The 24,001-nt window shown below is 32.7% G+C and overlaps 1 protein-coding gene across 1 annotated transcript; it reads right to left on the bottom strand.

Moving 5' to 3' along the window:
* Nucleotides 1–717: 717 nt before the first annotated feature.
* On the bottom strand, nucleotides 718–7,312 carry LOC115992923 (putative hydrolase C777.06c). The gene is made up of 12 exons (XM_031117173.1): nucleotides 6,989–7,312; nucleotides 5,053–5,180; nucleotides 4,807–4,919; nucleotides 4,036–4,077; nucleotides 2,944–2,999; nucleotides 2,713–2,789; nucleotides 2,487–2,606; nucleotides 1,829–1,905; nucleotides 1,691–1,754; nucleotides 1,476–1,526; nucleotides 1,355–1,403; nucleotides 718–1,089 (listed from the first exon to the last, which is right to left on the bottom strand). The coding sequence occupies exons 1-12, from the start codon at nucleotides 7,140–7,142 to the stop codon at nucleotides 971–973; spliced, it is 1,050 nt and encodes a 349-aa protein (XP_030973033.1). The 5' UTR covers nucleotides 7,143–7,312; the 3' UTR covers nucleotides 718–970.
* Between the last annotated feature and the right edge of the window lie 16,689 nt (nucleotides 7,313–24,001).

Here is a 24,001-nt window from a genome sequence, read left to right as displayed (position 1 = left end):
TGATGGTACCCAGATGAGTTTAGTCAGTGTCATAGACTACAACTACTCAATCCACAATCTGTGTCTTTCAAAACATTTTGCAAAGCTTTCTTTAGGGCAGTTGGGCCAAATTGGCAAAATGATTGGGATAACACTTTTGCTATGTAATGTTATGTCTTCGAGTATGCATTAAAGTAGAGGGAGAAATTGACAGGGATCACCATCAAAGCATTCCCACCAGTTGTATTTCAGCTTTGTCACGTACAAGCAGGGTAGGCAAACATCCATATAGAAATTAGAATGAGTTTGTCTACTAATATAAAATAGCACGAATGGACCATGGTACTGGAATCCAATCTATAATGAAATAGATGAAGCTGAAACCAAAATGATTGGCTCACCACATTTCTTTTCCTTTTCTATTTTATAAGTTGTAGATTTTAATTAAAAATAAAGGATAATCTAACTCACAAGAAGTGTACAAGAGAGTCTACTATACCTTTTATTATTATTATTATTATTATAAAATCAGAGCCCATCTTCCACATAATGCAAGTAGCAGCAAATATTTTGCCACTCAACATGTCTCCAAAATAAAATTTTGTAAACATTTTTGGCTGTGGCTACATGATATAATGAAAGAGTGATGGTTAGTTAAAATTATTGGAAAAAGAAAAAAGTGATGGGGACCAGAAACAAGAAAATTTGGTTTTATTACAAGTCTTTTAGCCACAAAACTTTTGGGGAAGCAATAATGGTTTTATTATGATTCAAATAATTATCATCTTAACAAATTACAATTCACAGCACAAGTAAACTGCGTAAGAACTATGAGGTGCAGAAATCAATTCCAGAACAAAATTCATATAAACTGATCTCTTGAGACACCGATTGACATTTGAAGTTCATATCTATGATCTAATTGCTTTTATTAAGAAAGAATGGTCACATAAAAGTACAGGATATCAAAAGGTTAGACACAGGCTAGAAGCTAGAGCATTACTGGTACACGAAGTCCATCATAGCTTAGTTGCATATCAAGACCCTCTGTCTCCTTCAGTTTCATAAGATAATCATTCACTTTTTCATGATCCATCAGATGCATCATACCTTCACAAGTGCCAAGTGCAGAAAAGAAGCAGATCACTATCTATAATTTCAAATGTTAATTCTATAACTGAGAACGATTATAGGATGGGCTTAAAAGAATATATGATATAATTAATTTGAACCCTTTTGACATTAATCCCAGATGTTCAACCTTTCCGGTTTGACTGATGCATCAAGATGAAGGTGGTCTATAAACTAACTAGAAAGGAGATTGGAATTCCTAGGGCAGTTAAAGCATTATGCTAGAAGAGGAGGCTAAACATACCAGTGAAAAGTGTTCTCTTTGGTTGGATTTTCCGTACCTCCTCCAAAGCCTGAAGAAAGAGTACATACAATCTTGAGAATTGCTAATACAATTTTGTAGCAAAAGAGATAAAAGAGTTTACCCTTGGAAGACCAAAATGAGTCGAAGAAGACCGATCTGGCCTTAAAGCATCCTGAAGAAGTCGTTTGAAAAATAAACCAAATGAGAATTTTCATTATGGATTTCTAAAATTAACTATTCATGAGTATAAAACAATTGTTTTTGTGCTTCTTGTCTGTATGCATGTGTGCTGCATGTGTGTGCGTGTGTGTGTGAGAGAGAGAGAGAGAGAGAGACCAGAATCAGGATTTCACAGTCCTTTAGAAGTGGATAAGTTTCTTCAGGTATCTCGCTAACATCACTGCAAACGTGAATAAAAGATTAGCTCCAAACTAGAGTCAAAATAAAACCGTATCTGTGACTTAGAAGCATTACCTAATGTAACAAATATTACCGAAACGAAAACCTAGGGAACGATAACCATGACCATGCCATACTGGTAAAGGGGTAATCTGAAATACAACATTAAGAAAGATAAAACAAATAGGTATCAGTGTAATAATGTTGGATCCATTTTCATCTCAAAGTAAATATATCACATCCTTCAGTCAGGAATATTGTTAAAAATAAGTACTTTCAGCTGTAAGCTAGTTAGGATGAGGACAAACTTTGATACATTTCATTTTATGTTTGGAGTAATGTTTAGAAGTGACAGAAATACAAGACAAACTATTTCTCTTGGAATGCTATGGAAAGAATTTTTACTTCAACAAATTCAACCCTATATACACCTAACTCAGCTCACACAATTAGCCACACACATCCACTTTTTAAGTTACCATTTAATCCTTCACTGATTCTATAGGACTAGCATTGCATGAGACAAAAATTTTAATGAACACATAATTTTTTTTCCCTACATTTTTATAAGGGCAGGTAAGACAAAAAAAGCAATCTCTTGACTCTGTCTGCCAGGACATAATATTAAACAAGGATTAGAAATTTCAATTGTCAAACATGTCCCTAAACATGAATTTGGGACTCAAAAGAAAATCTTCATTCAGTAATAAGCAAACCACTAATATATTCTGACCTTTAAATCACGTACAACAAATGGCTCCTCCAGCATGATGTTGAATTGCAACTCTGAAACTGCAGCACCAGGTAAAATGACACTTGTATCCACTATGTAATAATGTGTCTTTTTCATCACCTGTAATTATTTTTCATCACCTGAGGAATTAACTTTGATAAATAGAACTATTAAAATTAATGTAATTTTGAGACTAATGAAAGAAAGACAAAGCTGGAGGTTGAACCTCAAAATCACGTTGGGCTACATAAATTGGAATGCTGGGCTGGACATTGTTCGTCCAGTCACGAAGATCGTCAAGACCTGGAGGAAGAGGGCATTCAGTGATGGATTGATATGATTTTCTAATTTAAAGAAAATGGAGATAAAAAAAGGAAAGGAGAAAAAAAGAACTTGATGCATTATCACGATATTGGTAATTTTTCATTAAATAACATTAGAAAGAGCTGTCAGAGACCTCCAACTGCATCAGCATGAGAATGGGTAATAATAACTGCGTCAATTGTTCTTATCCTGACAGAAATGCAGCTAGTTACGAAGAGGCAAACACCTGACAATAGACATATGTAATATAAGAGAATATGCAAGAGCACTTCCAGTTTAACAATCTATGGAATAACATTCACTACGACACTCAAAGGACATGCAACTGTGCAAGTCAAAAAAAAAATATCATTGCTTTTCAGATAGTACAAGGCAGGACTATTAACAAATGTCAAAGTTGGTAGTCAATTCTGGTCATAATTAGAGTCAACAACCTGTCACATCCTACAAAACATATTATGCATAATTATTTGCAAAATTCACATCATTCTTATTTTCTAAAGTATGGTTTATTTTCAATCATGATCCAATGCCAGTTTAGTAATTGATCCATGTTTTCATGACCAATTAGGCCAGACTGATTATATTCATGAATCTCTAATCACAATTTCTATTTTGTCTAAATTGTCAAAGGTTGTCTAATGAGTAACAATAAGAGCTCTCAACAATATCTAATTCCTCAACGTATGCAATTACAAAAGTTTAAGTGTTTAAATGTGCTCTAAACGTAAGAATGCAAAATTATCATGTACACATGGGAATACCTAAATTACAATACAAGAAACCCATGTACTTGAATACTTCACCAATTAATTATTACACCCAAGTCTGAAGCAGATGTAAAGACAAGATAGGTCACCAATGTAACATGTAGAAGTCAAATTTTAAAAGAAAAATATAAAACAAGTCTTAAGAAAACCTAAATAAACAAAATGATATAGAAAAGAACAAAACTCTGTTGAATACTACAAATCTTAAGGGACATTCGATTGTCCCTTGAGTAGAAGTTACGATGTCAATATATGTGTGCTATTAGTATATAAACTTTACAGTCTATTTTTTTTTGGTTAAATTTCCTAAAATGAACGCAGTATCTAGATCATCTTCCTGATGAAGTCATCCAGCCTTGAGTAAACTAAGCCATTAAGCATGATGGATGATTTTGCCATCTTTACGGTCTAAATAAAATGTAGCTGAAAGAATTTAGGCAGAGAGGATGACTAACCCAAAGGCAGGAAACCATCGGAGAGCACTGTGATAGAAAAACCTGCACATCAGAGTTGAAAAAAGAAATCTCACTAAAAAGGTATCTGGTAGGTTAAAAGTGTAACTAGCAAACAGTGCTCATCAAATATAGTAGAAATTCTCTTTTCTCACCCTCCACCTTGAACTTATAATAAGGGGAGGAGGTGCTAGTTGATTTAGAGCTCAGTGGACTTTCTCAGCATGAAATTCAGCAATGAGGAAAAAGACATTCCCCACCCCATCCCATTTTGAAAGTTAGCAAAGACTTTAATAAGACAACCTGATATAGGTGAAACTCCCAAAAAACCAATTTTATTAGACTGCTAATGAGAATCTAGAATGATAGCTGGACCTTTGCCTAATACAGGCATCCAGTACCACTGGGCAAGGCCTGTGGTGTTGAAGTAACCTGGACAGCAAGGGAAGGGACCCATACATTTCAACACCAAGCTAGCAAACACTAAAAATAAAGATGATAAAAATATGGAACTTTGAAATGGAGTGCAGCACTGACATTCTCCACCAACCACAACATAAGATTAAAGCAAAGGTAAATGAAAAGAAAATTATATCTTGTAGTAACATCAAGTTTTTTTTCTTAGTTGGAAATTTACACATGCACCCGGTAGGTCTTAAATCCATAATCTCATCCTCCACCTTACTCCAATAAGAGGACGGGGTGCTGTTTGAGTTAGAACTCATTAGCCTTGTAGTGATATAAACATAGTTACAATAAGAATCTTTCACTTACTTTCCAGCATCTATGAGAATGTTACTACTTCCAGAGGCCCCAGCATAACGAATAAGGATGCTTGTGTTAAGTCTTCTATTTTTATTACCCAGTTCCACAGCTTTTGAGCATACCTGCCAAAATAAAAAAGCATTCCAGTTATCCAAACAATCATATATGTATTTGGTAAGAACTTTTGGCAATCAAAGCAAGCTTCAGGTGATAGTATTGCAGATTGTCCTAAGCAAAACAGTTCTGCAGCCATACCGGACATGTCTTTAAAGGATTTGTCAGGCAGCTCACACGTGGAATCCCTTCACTGGTTCCTGTCCCCATAAATATGATTTCAGATTGGTCAGCAGGTAATTGCAATCCAGCATCCCCATTTGTAGAATCTGTAATACAATACAAAGTCACTGTTTAACTCATCTAAAGCCACAAACAATTGAAGTTATTATCATAAAGCCTCCAAGTGGGGCCTATTGATATTTTTCCCAAAAAGTGAAATGTAGCACATATCCTCAATCAAAAATATTTCCAGCCAATTATCCACATTTATATAATTGAGAGTATGACAGTTACTTAAAGAGTTGTTGCAATGAAATCCAGTCATCTTCAAATTGGTTGATCAAAAATGTGAAGAAAAATTAATCTCAACCTCATATTATCAATTTTGTGGCCCTGTATGTTAAACAAAATATAGAATTAAGGGAAACCTTAGAAACTCTATCAATTTGTGAGCTTGTAAGAAAATGTGCAACTTCAAATATATTTCTCCTTTTTAATATATTTCTCCTGTATACTCAGGTGACACCCCTCTTCTTTTTAATATATTCTTATTACTTATCAAAAAAAAAAAAAAAAAAAAAAATTTCTCCTTTTATTTTGATTTCTTGGCAACTTGATAGAGCAAGGATTTGCTAGTGCACAAAACACAACCCAAATCTAATGTAAGGTATATAAATGACTCAACAGATAAGACACAAATCAAAACAGCATCTGGAAACAAAATGATCAAGCATGTCAGCAACATAATTCAAAAGCCCTTCAACATAAGATTTGCAAAAACACTAATTGAAAGTAGATAATCTCCAAAACCCTGTAAGGTTCTGGTGTTGTAGCTACCTAATTTCCTAAAAGAAACATTAGAATAGATGCAACTATTGCACATAGTTTTATTTTTATAGGTAATTACAATTTTATTGATAAAAGAATTACAATGATTACATATCAGAAAAATTACAATGATAACATAGGGAAGGGAACAACCCATCAAGGTGCAACCTGGTGGTTGGAGGCTTGGGATGACCTGTAAACCAAGACATCCTAGGTTCGATCCCCACTAGGAGTTCTCCTGAATTACCTGATACATGGTTCTGGTAGGCGGGGTCGTGTATCCATGGTTTACTCCCTAGGAGTGGGTCCAAAGGGCCCTACCTTGTGAGGATCCACGTCATCAATAAAAAGGGGGGACAAATGGTTTATCTAGCTATATACCTCATTGGACATAAATCATTTACAACCAGAAAAGATAACACCCATTTAAGCTAATTTGAACCATAATCCAAAGCAAAAGAAATACAAGTGATCATTGGTTTTTAATTGATAGCTAGAATAGGTGAAAATAAAACTCAGCTGCATAAAGATCAAAGCTAGTGCACACCTAAAAGCCAACAACATCTAAAAAATGGAACTCATTGATCACAATCAAGCCATAGCAAATGCATAGAAAAGCTCTTTCCAAGCAGCCATCTCAACCAAGTTAACACTGAAACATGTACCAATCAAAAAAGTTTCATTCATATCCTAAAAGATAACACAACTGCACAAAATTCCCAATGCCCATAAAACAATAGTTTATTTAGACACACTTCAATGCATAAAAAATCAAACATCAACAACAACCAAGCTTTAATACTAAAATTTCGGGTCGGCTATGAATCCTCAATAAACTAATCAGGTCAGCCATATGTATACTTTTCTGTTATTCTATTCTATCAAAAGTCATTCTCTCTATACCTCCTCATTTGACATATCATTTTCTACTACTACTAATGTTATTTTAAGCCTTCCTCTCTACCTCTAGTCCTTTCAATGCATAAAAGTCAAACATACCCAGTAAATATAATAGACATTTGATAGTATATAACAGCTAGAAAAAGCTATATAAGAAGAAGAAGAAAAATACGAGGGTGGAACTTACTAGATTGGAGAGAAGCCTGAAAAATTCGTCTAAAGGGAGAGAACCCATTTCTGGGAACTGAAAGTTGAGAGCTTTTGAGTGAGATTTGGTGCCTGTAATGAGCAAAACATGACAGAGTCGGAGAAGGGCGAAATGTGCCCAGAAAGTGAACCATTTGAATAAAAAAAATCAAAGCTCCCAATTTGTTGCTAATGTATGAAACAGTGAAATTTGCTTTTAGAATTGAAAAGGGTCTTTTGGGTTCAAGTAGAGTAAAGGGTGTTCAGGTAAACTGGTTGTGAAAAAAAGGCTACCAACCATTTCTTGTCTGCCATTGTTCGTATAAAAACGCCAAAAGAGAATACGCCTTCATATTCGAATATGCTGAAACCGCTGCTGCAACCAGCGCCTTTCGACTATCAATAGTGAAAGCCTGAAATGGTTACTTAACTATGCAAAACTTATGCATGGTTACCTCAATCATGTTATAAATACACATTATTTTGTAAATTTTTTTTACAAATGGTTAATGTGGTAAGTGATTATTGATAAATAAAAAGGTAATATTAATGATGGGTTTAGGTGAAAACCATTAAGAGATTGACCACATCAACATTTTGTAAAAATATTGTAAAATAATTTATGATTGTAGCATTACTCTTCTCCCTTTTTATTTGTTTATTTTTGTTTTTTTTTTTTTTTTTTTTTTTTTTTTTTTTTTTTTTTTTTTTTTTTTTTGTGTGTGTTTTTCATAGCTTAAAAAAAGGTAAAAGTTAACTATGGTATAAAAGCGTTAGTTTAGAGAATATTTTTTTTTAATTTTATTATTGACAATTATTTTAAGGATATTCGTTAATATGATTCTTTAAATAAATGGATTAAAAAAAAAACTATCATTAATTGGTATTTTCTATTTCAGTAATGTTATAGTCATAAAAAATTTCAAAACAAATTTTTATTAATTCTCATTTGACTTCACCCTTAATATCATTTTTTTTTATTATTATTACTTTCCAGCTTGTAATGTTTTTGGACACGTCACACAAACTCCCCAAAAAAAATGCTGTAGTGAATCTCTTTATTCTCTTGGCTCTTGGAGGCTTGGAGCAAAGGCTAAAATGTGTGAGCTAAGAAATAAAAAATCCAAGGGATAAAAATTGGAATTAACCCAATTACAAATGGGCCCCATATCCGTCTTATGTTATTGGGTTTTAAAACCGAATTCATCATAGAAGGTTTAAGTCAAACAAAATAACTGCAAAACTAATAAATCGATTACAAGCCTCGTAAATAAGCCGGAGTTCATGATCCATAAAATTAAGTCAAGCTCCATGATCCACAACTTGCACTTATCTCGGGCTAAATTACCCACAAAACTAAATGGGCTAAAATACCCATGGACAAGCTGGATTGATCTATCTAAGCCAGCCCAAACTACTGAATAACTCAGGTCCTCTTATTGGGTTAAATACCATATTTTACTACCTCATGGAAAAACCCAAGCCCATTACAACTTTGGAAACTCAAAAAAAAAAAAAAAAAAAAAAAACCGATAGGTATGTTAGGCTAATTTTCATAACATTTTTCACCATAGTTAAATTGAAAAAAGTCTTACTAAAACCACATAAAAAATAATAATAATTCTTATTAAACCCACAATTGATATTACTTTTTTAACTACCAATAATCTCAACAATTTGTGATTGTATATATACTTATTGATTTTAGCCTGATGGGCTTGGTAGCTCACTAGCTCCCAAAAAACCTACAATGAATCTCTTGCCTCCCGGAGCTAGGCTAAAATGGGTGAGCTCAAAATATGAATAGAAGAAAAGGCTCAAAAGCCCAAAAGGTAAAATGTGAAATAAACCCAATTATAAATGGGCCACAAGTCCACATTATGTTATTGGGTTTTAAAACCGAGTTAATCATAAAAGGCTTAAGCCAAGCTAAAGAACATGCAAAATTAAATGGGCTGAAAGACCCACAAGCAGGCTAGATTTTTTGATTTGTTAAAAATCAAGTTGGACTTTATGATCCACGAACATGGACTCTTAACTCTCTCTTTTTTTTTTTTTTTTTTTTTAGAAACAAGGACTCTGACTAAATGGTCCTTATTTACAAAAAATGAGCTAATAAGGAAAAAAGTCAAGCCCATTACAACTTTGGAAACCCAAATAAACCAATAGGTATGACCAAGTTCAAAGAAATATTAAAACTCATTCACTTCACAAAAAAGCTCAATGAACTGCTGGACACTTAATAAGGCCCAATCCGATAGACCATATCCATATGAGACATAATTTTGGGTTGGGCAAAGATGAAAGAACTATCAAAATGCAATTGTCCAGGCAAAAACCAAAGTGTCTTCTAAAGGTTGCTAGGGACAAAGTTTAACTATAAAATTGGTTGTAATCTTATTTAATATATTTTTATTATAGGTAAATTTTGATAAATTTATCATTGGATTACGTTATCTTCTTATATCCTCCTCCATGCTTGTAAAATTTCTAGAAAATTAAAAATCCATAGCTATGTCATCAATAAATTATTTAAATTGTAAGTTTTTGTAGTTTAAAATTATGCATAAAATATAAGTTTATAGATCATATAGTAAATAATATCCAACTGACACAAAATTTGACATGTATATTAAATGTGTAAAGAACATGCAATTCAATGATTAGATTTTCAAAATATGTAGTAATGTTTAATTTATTGATAAAGATTATAATCTTAGGCTATAATTAATTTTGTAACCTTAGGCTACAATTAATTTTGTAGCTAAACTTTGTCTTTATATAAGTACCTACCAAGTTATGAAACCTTTTATTGGTGGAAAATTTTTAATTTAGCAAGGCTACATGACAAACATTGTAATTTTAATATAAGTGGTGGGGCTTGATTAGATTAATTTCACAATTTCAAGAGTCTTGCAAGTTGCAACTCAACCAGCACTTTCTCATGTTTCTAACCGAAAAAAAAAGTCGGAGATGTCTAAGAAAAATAATAATTAGATTGATTTCTTTCCTTGGCCTCTAAATAGATAGACAATATTCCTATATTTAAATAATTTTTAGGGTGCAAAGATAATTTTATTGGTGGAATCTTTTTAAGTTACCAAGGTGCATGGCATAACATGGTAACTTTAATAAGTGGTGGGGTTTAATTAGATTAATCTATTTTCTTGTTTTATGAGTAGATTAACATATTCTCTATATTATTATTTAAGCGGGTTTCAACCTGTGGATTCTAAAACTTGAATGTCCAAAAATATTCTCAAATTGACTTCTTTAGAAATTTTAAATAATAGAGTTAAATAAGTAAAATTATTATTATTATTATTATTTTTTATTTTATTTTTATTTATAGAAAGAAAACTACATTCAGAGATCTGTTGGCCACTTTTTGCTCATTTTTAAGCTTTCAGGGATTTTATAGCTGTAGACTAACATAATTCAGGGGTCATATCAAGATCCAAATCCAATTTTCACCCATTTAAGTTGATTTGAAACCAAGCAATGAAAAAATAATTCAAATATGGTTTTTAATGCACCAGCAACTCAACTTCTTACATCTAATCAAACTAAATTTGACATCCTAGCGCAAAAGAACATTTCAGAATCATACTAAGCGGGGTGTTATTGATACTTTGGTAGAAAAATGAGCAAAACATTATTGGAGCGCATTCCTATCTCTTTAGATTGTGTAAAAATTAAGCTCCACTTTTTTCTAGCATATTTTTTAAGCCAATTAACAGTCCTAAACGAGAACTTGGTTGATTTGGGAAAATATTACACTATATGTATTGAATTTTTTTATTTTTTTTTTAGAAACTTATGTATGGAAATATTGGGTGCTAATGTCTCTTTGTTTTGTATCTAATTTGCTGAATAATAATTTACAATTTGATTTCCTCTTGGTGCAGTAATGTCAGCAGCAGGGGAATTAAGGAAGCCACTAGTATTAGTGTATTACTATATTTAAATAATTTTTACATGTTCTCAGTAGTATATAATAAATAATTCAAAAACATAACTCAATGTACTACATTGGAGAATATAATACTTTATATATTAAGTTAGCATGACACAACATGGTACTTTTAAATTTTTAATTAGTGTTGGGGCTTAATTAGATTGATTTTACAGTGTTAAAAAGCTTTGTAATTCAACTATCACTTGGAGTTTCCAACCAAAATATTTAAAATTCAAATCTCCAGTCCTGATTGTAACTATCAAATTATAAATTTTTTTTTTTTAATATTGATTTGTTTCTTGTTCTATGAGTAGATAACCAAAATTACTATATTTAATAAATTTTACAGTGCAAGGATAATTTTTATTGGTGGGATATTTTTTAGTTAGCAAGGACACATCACACGGCTCAATTAGATTGATTTCTTTCCTTATCCTCTAAGTAGATTAACAATATTACTTATTTAAATAATTTTCACAATGCAAAAATAATTTTAAATGTTTTTTTTTAGAAAAAATAATTTTAAATGTAATAGTTATACATAACATCATTACTTTTCTATTTAAATTTTTAGAGACAAACACTATTATTACTATTATTAAAAAAAAAAAAAATTGCTTTAGAGTAAGCATATTATACTTTATAATTACTGTGGAATTGGAATATACAATGCCCCTCAATAATAATTATTTTTTTTATCAATAGGTAAAAATAGTAATTGGCTTTTAGTGTAGGCAAGACTCAAACTCAAATCCCTTATTCAAAGATAAACAATTATATCTATTGATTTAACTAAAACCCACGTCTCACTAAATTTATATTTAACTAGTAAAATAAAATATATCAAATTGACTTCAAATATAGACAATTTAATACAAACCCTAAGCTAGAGCCTAACAAATTAATATGTTGATAATTTAATACAAACCCTAAGCCCAACAACATCATATGGTACAAAGGAAATATAGACTATTTCGGAGTAACCCAAGGAGATTGAGATCTTGCCAAGGCCCGGCTGAGGTTTTTCATGATAATTGATATTTCTTAATTTGATATATTTTTATATGTTATGCAAAGTTTTCCATTATAAGAGCATTAGCATTGGGGGTGTAAAAACACCCCCAGTTGCTATTTTAGCCACCAATAAGCCCAAAGTATGCTTCATCCGGGTAGGTATACCTAAAATATTTTACCAACTATGAACAGTCAGATGGTGTATATGCAACCTACTGTAGCTGGAGGGTAAAACTAAAATATTATATTTAATTGTCTCTCTCATCCAACTATCTATTTTTTATTATTTCTTTCTTTCTCTTCACGCACTCTCCCTCACAAATCTGCTCCTCACTTTTTATGCCTCCCTCCTTTCTGCTCCTCACCTTTTCTCCTCTCAATCCTTTCCACCTCCATCACATTCTCTATTGTCCACCTCCATTCGCCTCCCTTACCCTCATTCTCTCTCGCCTCCCTCTTTTTTCTCCGCCTCCCCTTCTCTTTTCTCTGCCTCCCTCACCCTTTATTCTCTCTCACCTTCTTCCGCCTCCCTCACCTACTTTTCTCACCAGATCAGACCACCACCATATCACCCTAAGAAATCAACAAATATGGATTTACTGGTGGTTCATGGTGTTTCTCTGCTCACCAGTGGGTTTTTTTTTTTTGGTGGTTCATGGTGGATTTATGGATTTAGTGGTGGGTTTACCGGTGGTGTTGATGGTGGATTTGTAGGTTTTTATGGGTTGGAGTTGGTGGTGGTGGTGTGTGTATGGTATAGCGTGGTAAGGACTGTGGGTTGCTAGTTTTTTTTTGGTGGGTTTACTGGTGGTGTTGATGGTGGATTTGTGGGTTTTTGTAGGTTGGATGTGGTGGTGGTGGCAACTATGGGGTTGCTGCCATGGTAGATCGGCAGCTGCTTTGGTTTTGGGTTTTTTTTTTTTTTTTTTTTGTTGGTGGTTGCTAGGGTGTGTGGTGGTGGTGGTGGTGGTGGGGTGGTGGTTGTTTGGGTGGGTCTTAGTGATGGTTGGGTTAGGATTGGTGGTTGGGTTTTAGTGGTGAGTTTTTTTGCTATGGGGTTTGATTTAGGGATGGGGATTGACTGTGGTGGTGTGGTGGTGGGTGGTGGCAATTTCATTTTTTGGGTAATTTTGGTGGTGGAGAATTAGTGTTTGTGGCTATGTTTTGGTGGAAACTGGAAAGTGGTTGGGTGGGTTTACTGGAGAGAGAGACAGAAGGGAAGAAAAGAGAGAATGAATTGTTTATAATATTTAATGTTGTAGGTGATATTATTTTAATAAATTGTATGGAAAAATAGAAACTGGAATGTTAGGTGAGTTGTAAAATGGGATTGTAAAATAGATAAAGTAAGTTTTGAGGATGCAAATAGAACTTTGTTGTATCCCCGGAAGCTAATGCTCTAATAAGTGATATCTTTAAAAATTTCCCCCTTTTCATATATATTTTTAATAATATCTATATAATCATTTGTGTTAAACCTATATTTAAAATTTTTTATTAAAATATTTTTTTTGTAATAACTAGGCTAATATATCTTGATATTTGAACAAATGAAAAATATTTTAAGATTGTGAGATCTTGTGAGATTTAAAACCATGTCTCTAACTTAGCTCTTATTCCTTGATTTGGGTTAAGCAAGGATAGGTTCCATCTACCCAAGTTTTATTCAACCTAAAGTGAACCATATTATTGATGGTCTAAGTTTCGGATTGTAAATGAATCGAGTTGTCCAAATTAATAGCTTGGGCTTGCCTTGGGGGTGAGAAAAAAAAAATTGTTTACATTCGTTTATTTAGCAAATAACACAAACTCAAGTTTAAGTTTAGGCTCAACTATTGAACAAGCTAAATTCAAACTTAATTATGCAATCATTAACAAGTTTGTGAGTATGAAACTCAATTAAAGTATATATATAATATTATATGTTTATATATTTAAATGTTTAAATATATTTATATGGGCTCGAGGTTTGATTTTGTGAGTTTGTAAATAAATTTATAAGATATCAAATTGTTATTCATAATTTTTTGATAATATAAATAAACAATTTTGTAGTAAAATTAAATACAATTTTTTAACAATACCAAGTTGATGAATCTAATTTTTAGAATTTCATAAAATAAGATCATTCTATCTAATTAACTCAAAAAATATCATTTTAACTATAATTTAATTATTGATTATTCTCATAGATTTGTAAATGGGTTAACAAAAATTTAGTCGCACTACTTATTATATAGGAAAGAATAAGTTAATTAAGTAACTTGTGAACATCTTATCAAATTTGGTAATGAGCTTGAACTCAAATAGCTTAGGCTTACTTTAATTCAACTTGGCTTAGATCATTTAGGCTATATAACTTAGTTTTCAAGATTCAGAAGGTAGGAAAAAAAAGATTTACTTGAATATAACTATTGTATTTTTGTATAGGGTAAAATCTGGGTGCACTACATTTGGTTACCCAATACAATTAAGATACATAACTATAACGTATTAATTATTATTGAAAAAAATAGCATTTTTTGTACCTCATTAGTCAATACAACCATGCATTTTAATTGGGAAATTTATTGTACTGCATTTAAAGTGTTGTACTTAAGTTTTATTATTTTGTACAATATCTTCTTCCTCGACATTAAAAATATTTGAATTAATAAAAAAAAAAAATACAATTTGGTGCCAATCACTTTGTAATGTATGTTGTGAGTATTGTACCATACCCAAAATGTTTTTGGTAGTTTTATTTATATTAAAGACATTCTATAAGTTTACAAAACCAGTATGTGCCTATTTGAAGATCATCCCCAAGACCCTAAGAGCATTTACATCAATCAATACAAAATTGAAAAAAAATAAAAGAAGATATCAATTTTACACATTTAACCTCCAAATCACTCATATCAATCAAGCTAAAAAATGTGTAAATTTGCAAAGTTGCTACAATAACTATATTTACTTTGCATACAGTTTTTTTATTCTTCCTTTACATATCTAGGGACTAAAGAAAGAGAGTGCATGATGGTTATTGTGTGTGCAAAAAGACAATAAAAAAATTAATAAAAATTGATATTTTAATGTAATGTAATGTAAAATAGATAATTTCATGGTTTTAATAACCAGACTAGATTGACCGGTCTTACTAGTTGAATTGGAAATCGGCCACCAATCCAGTCCCAAAAAAACCCCAATAACCGGTCAAAATCAGTCATAAACCAAGTTAAACCAAGAACCGGAGGTAAATCCAGTTTTACCTCGGTCTGGTTTTTAAAACCATGGATAATCTAATATGGAGTTTTTTTAAAAATAAGTTTTTAAAATAGAAAAAATAAATTCTTATGCTAACATAGTTTTCATATACAAAAACTATAAGGTGAATACTTTTAACATAGTTGATGATGTGAAAAATTAGCAGTTGAGATCCTTGTCTCAGTGGATGGATGATCTCGTGGTCGGTCATGTCTCCGATGTAAACCTGCAAAAAAGCTTTGGAAAGGAATGGAATGCACCGGTGTGATGTTTGCAAAAAACACTTCGATACTTAAGTCAAAAAGTTGTTTAGAGAGAAATTGACTTGAAGTGATTTTTGGATGAGTATTTGTATGTAGCTTTGGATTTTGTTGTTCCTTTCTTTTATAGTTCTTTCTAGCCTTAATGAACAATGAATGTCGGTATTTATATCCAATGGCTAGTATGTTATCAATGAGAGCTTTGAAGTGCACAGCTCACTTGTTACCATTGTTCCATCTGTTACGTTTCCTCATCGATATGCTCAATAAATATGTAACACTTGTTTTGATTGTCATTAATGGGAATGACAATCCCATATTATTTTTTGACTCATCAATTGTTTTCATATACAAAAACATGGGCATGACTTATGAGACACACAAAAATTCTATCTTGTTGCAAGCTTCTAATTTTTTTGCCAACCCATCTTCCATCTCATTGGCTTCATGGTAGGTGTGAAGCAGAAGGACGATCGATAAAGCACCTGAAATCGTCAAGTAATAAAGAAACAAGATTCTACCGTACCCAATAATTAATAATGAGAGACATCGGGGAAGAAAGTAAGCAAACGTGAATGAAGACTTCGAATCTAACTACAGCACATGACTCATCAATATCATCATATGTGATGATGTCGTAAAATCACCAGTGAGCTACACGATCCTCGCAGACTCGAAATAGCGACCTACAAGAAGAAAGAAGTGATCTCACAGAGGGCACCGGTGTGGTGCCAGCCAAATACCCTCCAAAGGTCAAGTTAGAAGCATTCTCAACTCTAGAGTGCTAGAGAAGGGGAAATTATGCGTACCTTGATTTGTGAGGGTATTAGGACTTTTATAGTAGTAGAAGGTTGGCCTTTCTTCCTTGATGTAGAAGTCTTTTCCTTATAGGACTCTACTTGAATAATCCCAAACGTGATGGGCAAAACATTTCCTTGTAGAGTGGGTCTTTCATTAAGCGCGTATCTTCTAGAATTATCCTTGCACTAGGATTCTGATTTCCTTTAGGATTCTCTCGAATTTCAAACGTGTGTAACAATTATTTTAAGTCATGCTAGGCCCTGGGCTCCCTCCTATTGTCGGCCCATGGGCTAGGATTCGTCAGGCCCAATGTAGCGAAGGTTCGTCATGCTATTTTTTACCCCTTCAATATGCATTAAAGTTAACCAAGTTTTCCAAATCAGTGGGGATCAGAACCTTGCACGTGCAAAAACGACTGGGGCAACACTACCTAGAGTTGATTATAGCCCATGGTTTTTATTTCGTAGACTCAAAATTGAAAAAAAAAAAAAAAAATTCCTCATTGCTTTTGTCTTTAAGTTTATAAACTTTAAAATATTATCGGTTGTTAATATTTTTTTAAAAGAGTTTTAACCTATGACATCCACTCTTGATGATAGTTCTTTATCATCAAATTAAGACACCAATCAATTTTTAGCATAAGCGGAGATTAAACTTTAAATCTCTTATTCAACCATAAAAACCTTTATCAGTTGAGTAAACTAAAACCAAATACTAGTTGTTAATACTTAATTAATATGTACGGTTTTTCAGTTTAAACCAATCTTAAAATACTATTGGCCGGTCCATACCATATGTGCACCTAAAGGCTAGATGTTTATGGAGAATTATTTATATTTAAATATTTATTAAGGAATAAAAAGCTATTCATATCTATATAAAAAAAAAAAAAAAAATCCAAATCAACGAATTGGCCTAAAATAAATATAGGAGTATAACATAATTAAATTAGAATTTATTTAGAAATATATTAATACTACCTAATTTAATTAGGATTTGTTTAGTTCTTGGTTGCTTTATTTTAATAAAACATTTATTTTTAATTAACTTTAATTAATAGTAAATTAACAAAAATTAAAAACATGTATTATAATGACAGTAAGGAAATATATGGACCTTCAACAACTGAAATGACAGCATAAAATCAACCAAAAAAATCAAAGACATTTATTTTATTATAATAATAGCAATATTTATTCTCAAAAAAAAAAAAAAAAGCAATATTATTATGAGGCATTAATTTGTGAGAAATATGAGCTACGTACCCTCTTTTGTTTTGTTTTTGTTTTTTTTTTTTGTTTTGAGAAATCTCTTTTGTTTTTTTAGGTAAGAGTTTAACTAATTAAACAATAACATGATAACGCTTTTTAAGGTTGAACCGTTGAACGAATTACGTGGTCCGGTCAATTCTCAATTTTATTCAATATTAAATTAAAAGTAGTATTTATTATATATACCTCATTACACACGTATTGTTACCCACCCATTTTTTGAAATTGTGTCAAAATATAAGTGTGTAACTGGGTAGGTGTGTGTAACCATTTTTTAAATATAAAGATAAGCTAAAGTATGAGGGAAATGATAGAGAACATGCATGCAAAGACAATTACAGAGAGGTTGAGAAAGTTAAATACTTTTAATACAGGTTAGTTGTATATTAATTATAAGAGAAGTCACTCAAACTTCACGGAAATTGCCAATTTTCATGATAGATCAATGAAGAAGACAGCTAGATTCTCCAAGGTTAAGTTGACTGTTGACCAACTTGCAATAAAATTAGATTATTTATAGTGGTGAAAATCAAGTTGTTAAGGCGATTGTTTCACTGTAAGGAATTTATTTTTTTTTTTTTTTTTTGGGTAACGACTTTTGAAAAGAGATTGCGTTCCAAAAACAATTCCTTTTATGACGACTTTGCCTGACGTAAGGTTGACAATTATTGCTTTGATAAGTCTTATTATTACTATATAACTTTTGACTCCTAAATTTTGTTACCTTGGGCTTGGAGTCAAAACATACACACAAAAAAGAAAAACTTTCAAATCTCGGAAAGGAAAGAAAATATTTATAATTTTTCCCTTGTTAAAAGATTAGTACTTCTTTTGTTTTGAAGTAAAATATTTTTTGAAAAATATTTTTCTATTTTAAGTGTTTATTTTTAGGTAAAATATAATTAAACTTATTAAATATTTTTTGTTGATTATAAAATCCTTTATAAAAAGTTGTAAAATATTTTACTTTTGAAAGTTTGGTAAAACAAAAGATACAACAAATTTTACATTGTCAATAACACGTTATTAAAATGGTAAGAAAAAAGTTGTGTTAGTTGTGAATCTAATAGAAGACAAACTTCTTTTAGGAAAAAGGGAGAAGAAAGAAAATGTTAGTAATTTGAAGCAAGGTTTTCAGACCCGGACCGTTCCTTGAACCGTAAAAGGAAGAGGTTCAAGGTTTTTGAGGTCGAACCGAGATCGAACTGGGGTCGAACCGTGATGATGTCATAATTAATTTAATAATTAATTAAAGCCTAAATATAGATATTAAATTTATAAAACTAGCAAAATTGACAATATATTTATATATGTGAGAGAAATTTAATGATTTTCAAGCATATATTTAATAATTAAATAAGAAATTTAATAAAATAAAATAATAACCATGAAAATATTAAAATTTATAATTAATTTTTGAAGTAAAGTTGAATATCTTTGAAGTATTTTAATTATAATTTTTTTTTTAATTCCTTGTAAGAGATGGATAATTTAATTAAATAAAATAAAATTGTGTTAAGTTTTTTTTTTTTTTTTTAAATTGCTAAGGGGTTGGACCGCACGGTTCTCATCGGTTCGTGCGGTCCAACCCCGGTTTTAACGGTTTACGGAATTAACAAAAAATCCGGTTCTTTATGCTTAAAAAATCAATTTTCATCCCGGTTTCCGGTTTTCACGGTCCGACCTCCCGGTCCGGTCCGGTTCTGAAAACTATGATTTGAAGTGCACAAAAGGTGTAAAACTCAAATGTGGTTGAATGGGATCTTTTGGCTCTTCTTTATACTCTATTGACATAATATGCTTGTATAAAATATCAAATGTCTTATAATTTAATGGTACAATCTATCTCTTTTATTAAGAGGAAAAGAAAAAAGAAAAGAAAAAAGCCATCTCTTTTATTAGAAGAATCACATAAAAAATTAAATAAATAAAAATAAGACTTTTGATAATTCAGGGTCATCGATGCTACAAGCCTATGAATACAAACTCACCCATAACATTGACTAATGACCATGGGTCAATGAAGGAGGCATACCATTTTTTTTTTAATTTTATTATTTTAACCGTACCTTTCTCCACCTAATTAGAGCATCAATTTTCAAAGAGTTGTAAAACTCCGAATATGCTAAATTTTAGCATCAAATCGATAAAAACATGCATTACTGAGTTGCAATTGTAAAAAAATTTACAATTGAGCTACATTATCATCTTAAATTTACTATGATACTGTAGCAACCTTAAACTTATAACTGAGTTGCAATGGCATGGTTGTTGCTAAGCTGTGGTGTGGTCTTGAGGTGCGGTGGTGTAGTCTTATTTGGATACCATTGTCGTTCCTATAATTAGATCTTTTTGTGTGTGCATTGTCTCATATTTGTCCGGGTTCTAGATAGGGGTGGCAATTCGTATTCACATGTCGGGTTTGGGACGTGTCGACTAATGTGTATTCAACTATATGGGTGTAAGGGCCTTTTTTGCGTATTGTGCGTTGGGCTGGGTTGCCTCCTGTGGTAATGGGCCCGAATGTTTCTAAGTAAGGGAGTTGGGACCGGTCCAATTGTAACTCAACTTGGGCTGGTTTGTGCACAAACTATGCCTCGTCTACCAGGAGTAGCCTTACGGCAAACAGAACTGTTTCAGATGAGTTACGGCAGGTAGATATAATAATAATAACAAAACAGAGTACTCTGACTATTTAATAAAAAATGGCCAAGTAATCCCTACTTATAAAACATGATTACAGTCGTGATAATGTCATTTACAGATAAAGTAAAGGAGAAAAAAAATAATATGAACTAATCAAGAACGAGCATAAAGTCAAGTTTTAAGTTTGGTCCGCAGAAGCAAAACCAAAGAGGGGAGAACGCCTCCTCTCAATGCAAATAATCTCCCAGGAAAAGATCCTGTCGTGGGGATTAATGGTTTTGAGGGAGTCGGACCTGAATGGTTAATGCCCAAAAGGAATCCTTGTTATGTTTTGGAAGAGAGCAGGATTTGAAGGGGGAGAGAGGGAAATCGACCTACTGGTGCATGCCCATTGTGTTATCTCTCTTTTTTCCTCAATTTCCTCTCTTCTTTTATCTATTTTCTCTTTTATCTTTTTTTTTTTTTTTTTTTTTTTTCTTTCTCTTGTTTTCTTTTACTCTGTTTTCTTTTTACTCCATGAATGCCCTCTATTTTTCGGTCCTGTTTTCAAGGCACGACAAGGGTCCTTTTATAGTGCCTGCTGTGACCAGTTTTTTACCACTTTGCCCTTTAACCGCCTTTGTCTGGTCTGGGCGTACTTGCCGACCACCAAAGGGTTCGTCTGTGTGCCACTCACCCTTGCCAGACAAAGGCAGGTTTGTTTCATTCGTCAGTCCACCGTAGCACTCTTACCTGCCACGGCATAAATGCTTTCTCTCTCTTTCCCTCAAGGCATGCACCTAACGGTTCTCCCCTCAACCTTGCCTCTTTTGGGTGGTTTGTCATCCCAGCAGGACGTACCTCCCAAAAGAGCTTGGGCAGGAGCTGCAAAATAGGTCTTTTCCCCTCTCCCCACCACCAAACCATACCCCCTTTACCCCTTACCTCTGGCCCATGACCCCACCACGTCCCATATTGGCTGGGTACAGGCTGGTGGTGCCTAAGCCTTGCGCGTGCTTTCCTTTCAGATATGTCCAAAAAATCTGCCTCCTGCTCATACGTTTGTCGTGATCTGGAGGCTCGCCGTCCGTGTTTTTTGACCTCTTATGTGGGTTTTTTTTTTTTTTTTTTTTTTTTTTTTTTTTTTTCCGCTCCATTTAAGAGCTGGACTTTGTCTGATGATGGGCCTTACATTTCTTTGGCCCACTCTTGGTTTTCTTTATTTCTTGCAATGTTGTACTGTTATTCCTGCCGTAATAACTTAATTCTGCTGGACCTCTTTTGGGCCAGCTGTTTATTCCTTCTCTTAGTGACTTGTCATGGTCACTGTTTTGCTTTTACTTATGGGCTCCTATGTCCCTTTGGGCTTTCCTTTGGGCATCCACGGCCTGTTTGCTTTCTTTGGGCTTCCTCGGCCCATTTGCTAATTCCACACTCCCATGGGCTTTTTACTAGCTTCATTGGGCTTCCCTGGCCCAATAACCTTATTCTTATCATTGGGGTTCATGAGCCTGCCATAAACCCCTTACTCTCTTAGTTTGCATTGTCTTGAGCTTGCGGCGGCCCTTCCTCGCTTTTCTACCTCATACACTGCTCATGGGATGCTACTTCTTTTTTTCCGGGCTTCTTTGAGCCCACTTGCCTCTTCAAGACCCATTTGTTTATTTCTTGGGCCTATGATCCATTATTCCTGTCGCTTGGGCTTAATAGTTTTTTGCTATCTATTTTGTCAATTCCTTGTTGCCCTTATTATTGGGCTTTCTTTCTTTCTGCCTGGGCTCTCACAAATGACCCTCAACAATGGGTCAACCCTAACCCGACACGTTTATTAAAAGGGTCAAGATTCCTTAACCCTAACACAACCTGTTTATTAAACGAGCTAGTCTTGTCAACCCATTTATCATATTTTCTCAAAGTGAAAAAAACATACAAATTTTAGTATTAACCAATTTTATCTAAATTATGAAAAAAAAAAATTTAATATAAAATTGGGAACTAACAAGTAAATACATCACAAATAATCATTTAAAATTAGAACATATCTCAAATCACAAATAATTAATCACAATATGTTAAAGAAAATAAACCACAACAACTAATAAGTTTATATACCTAGGATTTGAAGAGTATATTGGTAAAATATCATTTAATTAAACGGGTCAAACGAATTCCATAGATTGGACACTAATCCGACCCATTTATTAAACGGGTTAGTCGTGTGAACCCAAATATAACACAAACATATTAAGCTTCAACCCATAACCTGTTTATTTCATGTTAAGTCGTGTCGTGTTCGCAGGTCGTGTCAAATTTTGCCACTTCTAGTTCTAGAGAAGTAATATTGTCTGAGTTCGCAGTTGGGTGGTTGTCGTTGTGTTTTCTATACAAGTATAAACATCAATGTAAATATGGTTATGGTCTTTTGGGATCACTACATCTCCATTGGCAACGACATTTGAGACCTTGTTCTTAACAATCTGATTTTAACTATTCTTTCAGTTTCCTTTTTTTGTTTGTTGGTTTTTCCCTGATTTTGGGCCCTCAAAAGTACCTTAGCATATTGAAAAGCATATCAATTGTCTCTATTTGCTGGTTGACATTACTGATCAGAAAGGACTTTTCATCAACTTTCTATTAACCTTTTTATTTGAAATTTTTCTATGCAGAGATTTTGAAGAAGTTTGTCATTTTTGTCTGCCTTGATTTAATAGAAAATTAAATTTGTTGAATGTGGTTTGGGTTTTGAGTTTTATTTGAGATTTGGGATTTATTTGGGCATTCGCTTTGAGTTTCTGTTTGGGTAATAGGTTTTGCTTGAGTATTATGTTTGGGTTTGAATCGACAACTGTGCCGGTGGGTGGTACGAGATGGTTGAGAGAAAGAAAGAGAGAGACAGAGGAAGGGAGACAAAAATTAGAGAGAGGAGAGAAATGGGAGAGAATAGAGATGGTTTTGGAATATATTATTTTATTGTATAAATATATTATTTTAATGTGTTATTGATAAAATAAAAGTTGAGATGTTGGGTGTATTGTAAAATGGTATAGGGTCTGTTTGAGATCCGCTTATTTTGTTGAAACTAAAAACTTTTTGTTGAAAATACTGTAGATAAAAGTAAAAGTTAGTTGAAATAATACAGTAGGGCTCATGAATAGTAAAATAAGCTAATTTTTTAATGTTTGGATATCGTTTATTGCTAAAAGCTAAAAACTAAAAATACTGTAGTAAAATAATTTTTAAATATATGAATAGTGCCGTGGGACCTAGTTTTAATAAAAATTTTGCTGAAAAAGTACTTGTGGGCCCGTGGGACCCACTAATTTTGACGCAAAAGCAACTGAAAGTAAGTTTCAGCTCTATCCAAACTCACGCATAGTATAATAGATAAAGTAACTTTTGAGACGGTAAAATGTGATATTTTTTAGAAACTGGATGCTAATGCTTTAACAACTGTGTGTGTGTATATATATATATAGCTAACTTAAAATAAATAAATAAAATAAAATAAAACTGCATATAGCTTCCAATTAACAATTAATAATATATGTTGCATTTTTAACCTCGAGATGCTTCTTGTCCTCATTTTATTTTTTATTGAAGCAACATTAATCAATTTAGAAAACTAGTGTTGACTTTTTGGCTCTCTCGATGCAAAGTCTATAAACGTATTTTCCTTGATATACCCTCTCTCCCAAGAATATTATGCTTTCTCTTTGAACCTTTCACGTCTTAGTTACTTTGTCCGACCCCGATAAATGATTATACAGTATGTTGAATCTCATCAGAAGTTGACTACGATATTTAGGGGTCAAGTTTTGCAGTGCCAATCATATTATGCT

Source organism: Quercus lobata, chromosome 5 (assembly GCF_001633185.2).
Source record: "Quercus lobata isolate SW786 chromosome 5, ValleyOak3.0 Primary Assembly, whole genome shotgun sequence".
In the NCBI taxonomy this organism is placed as follows: Eukaryota; Viridiplantae; Streptophyta; class Magnoliopsida; order Fagales; family Fagaceae; genus Quercus; species Quercus lobata.
The sequence above is the reverse complement of the archived record's forward strand: the minus strand, read 5'-3'. Positions and strand labels throughout refer to the sequence as shown.

What these genes read in the sequence shown, in the direction of transcription:
- LOC115992923 (XM_031117173.1), bottom strand. Translation starts at nt 7,142, where the DNA reads ATGGTTCACTTTCTGGGCACATTTCGCCCTTCTCCGACTCTGTCATGT. An exon ending in TTGTTGTACGTGATTTAAAG is followed by an intron (nt 1,906 to 2,486) that starts GTCAGAATATAT and finishes GTTGTATTTCAG; the next exon opens with ATTACCCCTTTACCAGTATG. An exon ending in AAAGAGAACACTTTTCACTG is followed by an intron (nt 1,090 to 1,354) that starts GTATGTTTAGCC and finishes GCACTTGTGAAG; the next exon opens with GTATGATGCATCTGATGGAT.